Genomic DNA, 12,164 nt, shown 5'->3' on the forward strand with positions numbered 1-12,164 from the left:
CAAACTTTCCCAGGTGTTGTCTTGACCAGGCCTTTTTCCCTGGATTATTCCCAGGCTGTTTCACCTTTCATGCTTAAGCAATAAAAATGACTTGTTTTTCAAAATTCAATCTGAACCATCTGAAGACAATTTTTTAAATATTCTGGAACATTCTCTGCCCATATCATTGAGAGCAATGAGTCTGGGGATGCTGTCTGAACCAGCTCCTTCATGCCCAGGCGCTGCACCTCGTTCTTAGATAAGCACCTCGGAGACAACAAGGGTTAATTCTTTATAGCAAATTCAGTTGCTGTGTGATGGTGAACACGGACACCTAGTGGTGCTCCGGGACAGGGCATGAATGCTCTAAACAGCTCTGTAGGAGAGAAGCTGATAGAGCAGAGTATTTGTTCACATTTTCCCCTAAAAGAAGGAGAGATTTGATTATTTTCAGAGAAGATTTCTTAGATAGCATAATTTCTGGGACAGAAAGTTTACTTAGCATGGAATAGTGGAAGAATTAGGATAAATCCATCACTTTTGGCAAGATTGTGCATTTAGCAAGAAGTAATCAGTTTTTTTCTTCCTGTCTTAAATATCCCACACCATGCCAAATTATATACTGTACTGGGTCAGGAAGATTTTCTCCTCTTCAAATTAGTCCACAGCAAAGAAACCTCAGCAAATATTTTAAGAGTATCTCATTCTTACCATCCCTGTTAATATCTGTTCTCCAGTTATGGGGAGATTGTCAGCATGATGAGTGGTGGGTTTGCTGATAAACTCCCCTTCTAGGTGCTACACTCACCTCCTGTGTACTTCCATCAGTGCACTGAGCTCTGTCTGCCAGGATTAATGCCAGCACTTTGTCTGAATGGCCTCAAACAGCTGCCATGGTTTGTTTTGTTTGTTTGTTTCTATTTACTTACAAATAATCTTTCAGAGAAATATTTCCTTCTTCTTCCCCAAATCTAGCATTTCGTCTACGGCAGAGACACAGGACAGGTGAGAACCAGTCCTTGTCCACTGACCCCTTTCTGTAATTGTGAATATCACCCCTGTGAGTGGGATTTCTTTCACATCTGCATTGGACACAAAACCCCTGTGCCACTGAGTGGGGAGACAGGCTGTTCCCATGGGAGTGTGTACTGGGGGCTGCTTGGGCTGAGAGAAGGGATTTTGAGACTGTACCAGCTCAAGAGTGAAGTCTAGAGAGATGTGTGTGCTCTTCTCAAGGGCTCTCCCATTCAAGCTGAGAAGCAGACCCCATTTTTTACTGATTCCACAGTTACTCAGCATCTGACTAGATTCTTCCAATTCAGTTAGGTTTACAAGTCATTAATTTAAAATTATTGTATAATATCCTTGGTTTTAGCTTCATATCCTAAGAAAATAAAGTTTATAGTATTATGTTTGTTTACTATCCTCATCTTGATAACTTTTGAATCAGTGAACTAACTTCTATCAAAATTTCTATCAAATTTGACACTGGAAAAAGGACCCCAAAGATTCCTGCATACCTCGGGAAAGCATGCAGCACACAGGACAAAGAATAAGGGTCCCTAACAATAGACAGGCAGCAAGAAATCCACATTAAGAATCTTTCTTAATGCTCCTCTGCAATCCATTGCAGAGGAGCATTAAGAAAGATTCCTCAGGCCAGAAAAACTTAGATTCATTCTAACACCTTTTTAGACGTGCAAGGATCCAACCCTGAGATCCAATTCCATTAAAGAAACCCCAACCTTTGTTAAAAACAAAACTGTACAATCACTTCTTTATGTGCACACAGGTGCTTATATTCCCAGTCCCTGGCTATACAGAGACTGTGATTATACAGACCACTGTTGTTTCTCGAGAGTCACAGGGTGTGAGGCTGAAGGAAAGCAGCAGTTCCAGCACTCAGTACGGAAGTAAAATGTTACATTTATTCCTAGGTACAAATCCTGAAAGTCAGCATATAATCAATCACTCTGTGTTTATATATTTACACCTCTGGGTTCCATCAGAGAGCATGGGAGGAGCTTTTCTGATCTGCCCCATCAGGATTTTGTACTCTCCCAAGAGGTCCCTAGGGCAGGTTTGGGATGATGAGGGTATGTTTCTTGTCTTCCAAGGAAAGAGAAGCTGTTTCCTCACTGCACTGGTGGCCAGTGGGGATGTGCCTCACTTATGCTGTAGAGGGATGAGCTGGAATTTGTCACACCATGAAGCACAGCACTGAGACATCCTGGGCTACTGCCAAGCTAGAAAGTGACCCCAGAAATTAAAGCAACAAAAAACCCTCAGGGTTTCTGATGTACACTCACAGCTAGAAGATTCACAGCTCAAAAACTCCCCCACAGCTAGCATTCAAAAGGTTACTGGGTGGGTAGCTTTGGTGTCTCACTTCAGCCCAGCAAAATCAATAAGAAGTAAAGGAAACCAGGGGCACAACGTGTTGAACTTTGACAAAACAAATTATTAACTTGGCTTCTAAGGAACATAAATCCTGCCTTTGCCAGTGTAAATATGATGCAGAGATGATTGCTTTCATCCTACCCTTGCTGACATCGATTCCTTTTCTTTTTTTTTTTTTTTTTGTTTTTCCTGTTGAACCTGGGCAGTTGTCTGGAGGGTGTGAACTAACTGTGGTGCTCCAGGACTTTACAGCGGGCCACAGCAGCGAGCTGAGCATTCAGGTGGGGCAGACAGTGGAGCTGCTGGAGAGGCCCAGCGAGAGGCCAGGCTGGTGTTTGGTGCGGACCACGGAGCGGAGCCCGCCGCAGGAGGGTCTGGTCCCCAGCAGCGCTCTCTGCATCTCCCATTCCCGCAGCAGCGTGGAGATGGATTGCTTCTTCCCTTCAGGAAAAGGTAGGCAACAGCTCAGCTGGTTTAAGATTGTTTTGGGTTTTCCCTTTTGTATCATGTAAGTGCAAAGCTGCTTGGGCTGCTCCTGCAGTCAGTGGGTAAAAGGCTGTTCAGTCCTTGGTGAGTTTTGTTCCCAGGTCCCTGTGAACGGGCACAGCACCAGCCTGACTCCATGTCCATGAATCAATGTTTGTACATGTGCGTCTTCTGCTATGTGGTAATCATTGTCTCAAGATTCTGGATAAAAATAAGACTTATAAACAACAGAGGGACTGCTTTCAGTGCCTAAAGGCCTAGAATGAGGGAAAGCCATGCTGTCTCTACACCCAGGATGCCCCAAATTGTGGAAATGTTATTTTACGATTGCCATAGTGCACACTAGTTCATGTTCTTTTAGTATATCCTTGTGTGTAAAAGCAAAGAGGCCACCAGTGAGTACTGGTACACTCTGCTACTTTGTGAACTGGAGACATTGTGTGTAATGGCACAGTACAATGGGGAAAGAGTCCTTTACAATCAATGTGGAACAAAACACATCTCTGGTATTATCCTGAGAGCTTGGGCTTCACTCACAACGAATGGTGGATACTGTTTGTCTTTGTGGTGTCTGTGGCCTCTTTAGTTGATGTTCTGTTCTGAGCAATGTGTGTCCCACATACAGAATCCATGCAACCAGGCTTAGGAGGTGCTCCAGACTGATAGACCAGGATTGGTTCAGGTCAGTGTGGCCAGAGGAGGTCTCCTTTGGCTATGGCCCCACTTCTGGCCATGCACAACACAAGTAGTGTCTGGGGAGGAAAGGTTCCTATCATCCCACTCCCTACTGGAAGCCAGCAACCTGAACTGTCTTTTTAAATTCTTTTTCCACTCAGCATTAAGAGAAATAGAATTTGATCCATTGTTGCTTCAGCAAGTTAGGCTTGGTGATTTTGTTTGTTTGGAGAAAAAGCACTGAAACTGAGCTGTAGTTTGTCCTCACTCCCTGCCTGCCCTCCCGCTGCGGAGGCTGGGAGTGGGACACACGCCCAGGACAGAGCACTGCTGTAGGGCCAGAGTTTCAGACTTTCCCTGCAAGAGGATCTGATCCAAACCCGGGGGACAAGAGCTCAGCTTCTCTCAGATTTGACCCCCTCAGCTGTCAGCTCTGTCTGCAGTGTGAGCTCCAAACTCCTCATGGCTTCTCAGACCCTCTGGCACCTCTTCTCCCTGCAGCATTCCCAGGCCCTGCCCTGCTGCTGCTGCCACGGGAGCCTGTCCTGGCCCTCAGCTGAGAAGTGCTGCAGTTGCTTCCATGCAAATTATCTGTGACTGAACACAGAAAGGTAAAGCTGCACGCCAGCCTGGTCTGCGTAAGAGCAGTCACTGGCTGGCATGACTCACAGGAAGCTGGGGACGTGTCTGCTGTGTGCCTGGTCCAGCAGCTGGGCTGGTGTCTCTGCTCAAGGGCACTGTGAAACACCAGCCAAACCTCATTTGAGAGTGCCAGGTTGTAGAGCTTTTCCTTAAATGAAATAAAACTTCAGCATTGCAAGAGTAGGCTGTGAAAAGGGAGGCAGGAAATTCTGGGGATGAAGAGAGGGCGGTGCAGGGGCTGAAGGCTGGCAGGGGACATGGAGACTCTGCTTTTGGCATGATTGTGTGAGCTTCAGGGCACAACTGCACCACAGGTAGGGCAGGATGGGCACAGTGCTGGGCTGTGGCTGGTGGACCAGTGCCTACTGATAGCTGGGAGCCACCAGGCTGTGTCAGCAAAGCACCAAGGCTTTGCTGGCACACTCTGCCTGCCTGTGGGCAGATTTCTCTGTTTCTCACCTAACACTCTGCCACTGCTCCTGGGCTGGAGCTGCCTCTTGGCCCAGCATCTCTGAGCAAGTGAGTCTGGGGCAGGCTGGCTCCAGCCATGTGTTCATGGCCTTGATGTCCTTTATATCTCTGTCCCCCTTGGCCTCAGTTTTCTTCCTGCACATACCAAAGCTGTATCAGGGAGCCTCAGAATTAATGTGATCTCCAGAAGTGCAGCTAGAAATAATAAAAATAACCACTCAGTCCACAATTTTGGCCAGTGTACAGCAAATAGGCTCTGTGTCTAATCAGTTCTCCCTCTATTAGGAAAACAGGAAATTGTTTAAACTGAAAGAACAGATGCTGGGAATAAAGAAAGAGGAGTAAGCTTAAAGGGGAAAATGCAGTAGCTGCTGAAAGAGCCTGCTGGTCTCATGAGGTGCTGGAAAGATTAACATGACAAATGGTTTCTAACTATTCAGTTGTGCCCTTCTCCACTTCCAGTAGCTTTAGGCACTGGTTGCATGCAGAATCCCTTGGTCCAGGCTTCCACAATTTCTTGCCTTTCTCTACAACCCAGAACAAAACCTAGCACATCTTATATCAACATTGATGATGTTCCTGGTCTGCTTCAAGTATGTAAACATACACAGTTGCAGAAAAGCAGGTTAATAGCTGAATTTTGCTTGCAATTACCAAGGCACATAGTTCTTTGCTTTTACAAGCACAAATAATTTTAAGAACAGAAAGTACCTGTACTCAGAACTTAACATTTCTAATAATAGTATTTACCATCTATTTTAGAAATATATAGAGTTTGCCAAGTCTCAAAACATAGTTACATCTTCATAGGCAGAAACGGCAAATTACTCTGTTTGGTCCTATTACAAGTAATGGTGGAGAATAAATGTAAATCATGGCTCATAGAAGCTACCTATTGCCCTTAAAATGAAAGATTAAAGAAAGTAATATGTCACCCAACATCTGAATAAATGAAAGCTTGAATGATTTGGTGGGATCACCAGAATATTTTGCAAAACATGAGTGCAATCCTCATCAAGCCTTTCTGAACAGTCTTAACTGAAAGCCACTAGAAATGCAAAACCCAACTTGACAATGGAACATGTGCTCTGTCTGGCTCTCACTCTTTTACACTATTCCTTTGAAAATTGGTGGTGAATTAACATAAAATATTGCAAAAGGAAAGACATGGTGTGAATATAGCAGAACACACCCAGAATAGAACACTTCCTACCTTTTGTCATGAAATATCTGTACAGATCTCTCTTGTTGATCATTAAGAGTGCAGAGACTTTAAGGACTGGTCTCCCAGCCTTCCGTTGGCTCCTGGCTGTGTTCCTTTGGAGGATACAAAGGATACACATATGATTTTTTCATGACTTGTCTACAGCTCAGAGCACAAGTATCCTCCTGTCTGTCCTTCCTTTCTGATGATCTGACAGTGTTTGCAATTACCCTCTGTAAAAAGGCAAACAGGTTTCTGGGATTAACCTTTTGCTAGTGATATACAGATGATTGAGTAAAAGGAATTTGTCTGCAGTCTCTGTTACTGGACTCCAGAATTTGCAGGATGGGGGTTTTCTTTCGGACTAGTATTCCTAGGAAGGAAGAAGAAAGATCTCTGGTACTAGAAATGAAGCTCTGTTTGAACTATCCCACATGAATATATACAGGAAAGCTGTGACTTTTATTTCTTTCTCTTTAATCCTATAACGGAGCTCTAAGATATTAAGCTATAAATTTCAAATTGAGAGAGAAATCCACTTGGATAGAAAGCAATTTCATGACCTTCATTAAGCCCACTGAGCCAAGCATATTCTTGGTGGCATCCTGTTAATTTTGAGTGATTTCAAATTTGAATTTGGCCCATGAAAGAATTAGATGAAATCTTGGTCTTAAAAGTCATTGTCTGATGACCTTTACACAGGTTTTTTTCTTGTAAAATCAAGCACATGGGGTAACAAAGAGTAACAAAGAGGTTAGTTCTTGCAGTAATTTTAAGCAACCTCCATCACAAAAAGAAAAAGAGGACATTAAAAAAGAGATAGGATTTCATGGCATTTGTTTTGGATTCATGATAGATGAGAGGAAGGTCCTGTTCAGGGCCCCAAAGCAGATCCTGCCCACAGGATATGCTTGTGGCTGGTGCATATCTCTGGAGGAGATGAGGAATATATTTTTTTAAGACACTGTGCAAACATCTTGCTGTGCAGGCTGAAGTCCACTTAACAGCAGGGTGGCAGTGCTTGGTCCTTGTACCAGACCAAACTGAGAAATAGTTGGATATTTTTTTCCAGAGGAAGAGGAAACACAGATCTTGCAAGGTGTATGTTGGCAGGGTGACCATCTTGCCTGTCCTTCCCAGATGGGTCACTTTGTCCAGGAGTCACTGGCAGAGCACCAGGCTTTGGGCAGGAGGGATGAGAGTTTTGGTGCTGCACCAGTCACAGCTGCTCATGTGTTTGGGGGTCACCTGCAGCCTGAGAGAGCCTGGGGCTGGTAGGTGCCATGGCAGGCTTGGCTGGGACAGCAGGAAGCAGAATAAGGATTTAACAAGGCTGGAGAGAAGAGTGGTATCAATGAAAGAGGTCACATTTTGGTAGTTTCTCCAGTTTAATGCATTAGTGTGCAAAGCCGGTGATGCTAATCCAGCTCTTGCTGTGTTTGAAAGACTCTTTCCTCCAGTTCCTGATCTCAGAAGAATCATCTGTGTAGGGAAAAACATAATTGTTTCTTCCCACATCTCTGTTTTTTAAGAACATCCTGGGTTTTAGTGCAGGAAAAGAGTCTAGGCTGCTTTTGTTATATCCCTGTTCCTGTTGAGCTTTAAATTGTGATCTGCATTGGCTCAAGCACTCTCTCGGTTGCGTTTTAAACAATCTCTGCTGCAAACATATTCTATGGTAATGGTTGCTGATGTCCCAGGGGAGCTGTGTGAGGACAATTCAGAAGTTTTAGCATGCTGCATTAAACCTTCATTTGTCCTTGTGGAGGCTGAGAAATTGTTTTTGGTTTTGAGAGTCTTAATGAAGAGTGGTCAATTAAAATGTTTGTAAGGCTCTGAACTAAAGGAAACATTTCATTAGGTAACACAGTTGATTTAACTGGTCCATAAGCTGGTCACGGGGTTCCTATTAAACAAACAATGTTCAGGCTCTCATTGTCAATATAAATATGCAATATTTAAATTTAAAAAACCAAACCCTCACTTCTGTTCCTGATACTGATCCAACAAGGGTGTTCAGAGTCAAAATTTTATAGTATAGGCTGTCTTTCAAGAGAGGTCCCTTCTGCTGGCATTAAGTGCCTCATGGTGTCCTTGTTACAAGTTCAAGACGTGGCTTACAAAGAAAAATCACGTCAGGAAATGTTTTCATTTTCACTCCTTTTCAGTTACAATAGAGTGACTGTAAGTTGGTCACGAGTGTGGTGGGACATGGCAGCTCTCTGTGCTGGCACCAAGGTCTGCCACAGCCCAGCTCAGGGCTGCTGCTCTGCCTCAGTATCCAAGTGTGGCTCCATGCAGCTGTGAAAGGAGCAGGAAAATAAAGATGAAATAATTCAAAACCACTTTGCTATTTCAGTCACATCACCCTTTCCCTTGTTTTTTCTCTGCTGGCTTTCCCTCCTCTCATCAAAGTCTGTCTGCCTTCACTTTGATGGCCCTTCACAGTTCTCCCCATCATCTCACTCCTTCCTACCTCAGAGGGCAGTGTCTCCACAGTGCTGGAGAGCTGCTGATGCCTGACTCCCCTCCCTACTGCTGTACTTTGATCCCACACTTCTGTGCTTTCTCCTGCTTCACAATCACCCTGCAGAAGAACTCGGGCCATAAAGTGTCCATCCTTGGAATTATCCATGCTTATACCTTCTCCTGGGCACAGTTATCTTGGAAATAATAAAAAATGAGCAAATATGTAGCAATATGGGTGATGAGATCTGATTTTCATTGTGTCTAAGGAGTAAGCCAAGCCAAGGCTGAGAGGATGAGCCATATCTGTGTATGGATATTCATATCACAATGCCCATAGCTCTACCAGGGGTTTTACCTGTCAGGTACATCAAAACCAGAAAACTAAACTGACAAATCCTTGAGAAATATGTGTCCTCCCCTACAAGTCACAGACACAGCTCATATGCAGGCTGTGGGAGCCCTGCTTTCAAGGTGCAGATAGTGTGCAGGCTGTTCCATGGTTTGTGAATAGCCCTACTTCACTGAGGTGATATTTCTGTTTCATTTGGTTTTATCTTCAGTATGGCATCACTAGATAGTAACACCTACATTCAGCCATGGGGACATACCAGGTACTGGTACAGTCACTTATATTTATTGCTTCAACTTCTTTCAGCTTCAGTTCTCTAGTCAAAACAAAAGGCCTCCAGTACTCTACCTGGAACTTTATTTTTATGGAAAAGGACAATTTTGATGAATGCTTTGATAAAACAGGAAAGGCTATTTTGGGGGAAGTTGCTTTGCTTTTGTACAGTGGATTTTTATTATTTTAAACACAGGATTCTTTGTTTAAAAGAGAGAAGGCCTGCAAATTTTCTTGTTTACTTTGCCTTTGCTTCCCCTTCTGGCAGAAGGTGGGTAAAATTTAGCCACATAGCTGCTCTCAGCTTAACCCCAAATTTCACAGTACAGTCTCTATGTTGTTTTTATCACTGAAAAAAAAGAGAAATGGAGGGAATTTAAAATGCTGTGGACCACTGAGACTCACCAAGAGTGCCAAAGGGTTCAGCTCTTGGTCTGGCAAAGAAACTGGAGAGAAACTCAGTAGTGGTTTACTACTTTACTTTTTCTCTTTACTGGAGAGAAACTCAGCAGAAACTCTGTGTCAGGCTCAGGAGTGCAGTTCCTTGCACAGCCCCTGAGGAAGACCAGGGTCATAAATTCTCCATGCCCCCCTGGTTCTCCTGCCTGCCTTCCCAGTCTCTTTTCCTGGGGCCAGCCCGTGCTTTTCAGGGCCAGGTTAAGCCAGCCAAGATAGATCCCTTTTGCTATCCTGCACGGAAGTGAGAACTTCCCTCCTCAGCTGCAGCTCATGAAGGGGAGGTCCCAGCTGGCCCCTGGCTGCTCAGATGATGGGTGAGTGGGTGGCCACAGCCCTCTCCTGGCCCCACGAGCTATCTGAGAGGGGATGGTCTGAAAGGACTTCAGCTGAACGTACATGCTGACAAACAAGACTGCATCAATCCTTTTTTTCTTTCCAGCTTGTCTTCACACACATGCTGGAAAAGGAAACTTTAATTTTTATTGCTCACATATTGATGTCCCAGCTGTTGGGAAACCACAAAGACCAAAGATTGTTCTACTGAGTAAATATTAGACTCGTAATTAATTGAGATAGTTTTCTAGAATAATGTGGGCTATGCAGCATCCCATTTGGCCTGGGGAAGACTGGAGGCATCTTCCTGACTCTAAACAGTCCCCAGCCCTTCAGTGATCCCAGCACATGTCTCTGTTCATAGCATGGCAGAGCTCAGCCTTCCCTTGTGTTAGCAGGAGCAGAGCAGAGAGAGGGGCCTGTGACGCACCACAAATGGTGCTCACAGAGGCTGAGCAGTGGCTGTTGTACTGAGAAAGGACTCAGCTCTCCTGCTGGGCTACTCAGGGTCAAGAGATCAGGTCAGGGATTATCCAGAGGGCTCTGCACAGTTAGCCAGGGGAGGCACCTGCTGAAAATGGTCTGAATATTCTTTTTATTAACTGCAAAGGAACCATATGGGTGTCTTCTGTTTCTTCTCCTGGGAGCTGCAGTGCCTCAGTGCAGTGCAGAGACACCAGAGCAAGCAGGCAGTTCAGTTTGTACCACGAGGTTTTACACCAGCTCTGACCTAAAGGCAGCAGCCAGAGCATCCCCACACCTCTGCCCCACCAGTGAAAAACGAGCACCCAGAGGAAGGGTATAAAAACAGCTCTTTGAGTAAAGTCTATTTCCTCTGTATTTAGTCAAGTCTTAAAATACAGTAGTGTGGCTGTGCAGCACTTGGCCCATGGAGCTGACAGGAAGGTCATCCTCAAAGATCAGCGGGAGCATGTGCATGACTTGCGTCTTGTGTTTCCTCTGAGCACAGACTAAATTTAGCATTTTCACAGATGGACATTGAACCATAATCCATCTAGGACTGCAGGATGAAGAGTGGGATGGGAGCTGTTTGCCTGGGCTTTTTGCTGTGTAACCAGCTTCAGTGCACCACCACTTATTGTGCTCCTCAGGGTTTTCTGCTTTGCTCAATATTGTGGAACTTACTGCCTGATCCTTTTCCCTGAAATTTTTAAAGTTTAAGCACGAAGGAAAAGTAAACTGCTGGTTCTGGGTTCAGGCCTGACATCCCTACTTAATGTCAAACTGTGCATGTACTTTTCAACAGCACCATCACAAAGATTGAACCTATAACTACTGGTCCTTGCAAGAATTGCACTAAGACAAATACTAATGACTGATGATTTTGGGTTCCCCAAAATGTTGCCTTCCCACTCTTTCAGCTTCTAGACAGTTAAAGGGACTAATCCTAAATGTGGTATTTGTACCCTGCAAGGCCTGTATACTGCTGGGCTGATCCTTCAGTTGCTTATCTTAAACAACTATTTTATGAGCATGTTTTGAAGTGAACTAGTTCTGCTAAAAATCCCATTTCCCTGACTGGTCTGAGCTGGAAATAGGCAAACCATGATGCAAAGCACATGTGTATTAAATAATGTATTTCCAGTAACAGAAATTATGTTTCTGTGTATCTGCTCCAGCACACTGCACAGATTTGATATAGTGATCTTGACACAAGAAGCCTGATTTTCCTGTCATATATGCAAGCATTTTGCCAGAGCACTTATTCCCAGGTTACACATTTTGCAAAAGAGCCTGAAACAATGTCAAATTTGCTTAGTTCAGATTAATCCCAAATTTTATAAAGTAGAGTTAATGTTATTGCAACTATGATGATCTAAAAGTCTAGAATAGGAGGTCATCTACATAAATGCCAGTGTATCTTTTCCCATTCATATTAGCTGGTCTCATAAAGAATATTATTTCTTTATAAAAATGTTTTCTTTAACTCCAGAACTATACTTTTCTTTTCTTGAAGGCAGAGTCCATATTTGACTGTATTTTCTTTAAATGTGTTTAAATAAGTCTCTCACACTCTAGAACAGGAAAACATGTTAAACCATTCTTTTCCTCAGGTGTCCTAAGCATTTATTAGAAGGTGCCACTTTACATTTGTATTATATATTCTTCATATGCATTGAACATTTAGTGATTCTGCAGAACTGTAGTGCAGTTGAATAAGTTTGGTTTTTTTCTTCGCAGAGTTTGCAAAATACAAATTAAATTTTACACAGCATAGAGATAATTGCTTGTATATTGCAGGAAAGATTGGGATGGCCTCCAGCCTCACTGAATTTGTGCCTTCCAAGAAAAACAGTAGTCATACACTGTCCAACACTTCACAGATAAAGCAGCCCTGACTTTTCCTTAGCAAGACAATTTGCAGCTCATGATTATTGGTGATTCCCGTTTTCATTAAGTGAA

At 43.7% G+C, this 12,164-nt stretch overlaps 1 protein-coding gene across 3 annotated transcripts in view; it reads left to right on the forward strand.

The window, feature by feature from the left end:
• KALRN (kalirin RhoGEF kinase) overlaps positions 1 to 12,164 on the forward strand; it is a 464,957-nt gene that overhangs the window by 367,575 nt on the left and 85,218 nt on the right. For all 3 annotated transcript variants that reach the window (XM_066553090.1, XM_066553091.1, XM_066553092.1), the window contains exons 34-35: positions 955 to 984; positions 2,586 to 2,832. In XM_066553090.1, the coding sequence (XP_066409187.1) occupies positions 955 to 984; positions 2,586 to 2,832 (277 nt within the window). The remainder of the gene's footprint in view (positions 1 to 954; positions 985 to 2,585; positions 2,833 to 12,164) is intronic.

The sequence above is a fragment of the Molothrus aeneus genome, chromosome 7, assembly GCF_037042795.1.
Source record: "Molothrus aeneus isolate 106 chromosome 7, BPBGC_Maene_1.0, whole genome shotgun sequence".
NCBI lineage: Eukaryota > Metazoa > Chordata > Aves > Passeriformes > Icteridae > Molothrus > Molothrus aeneus.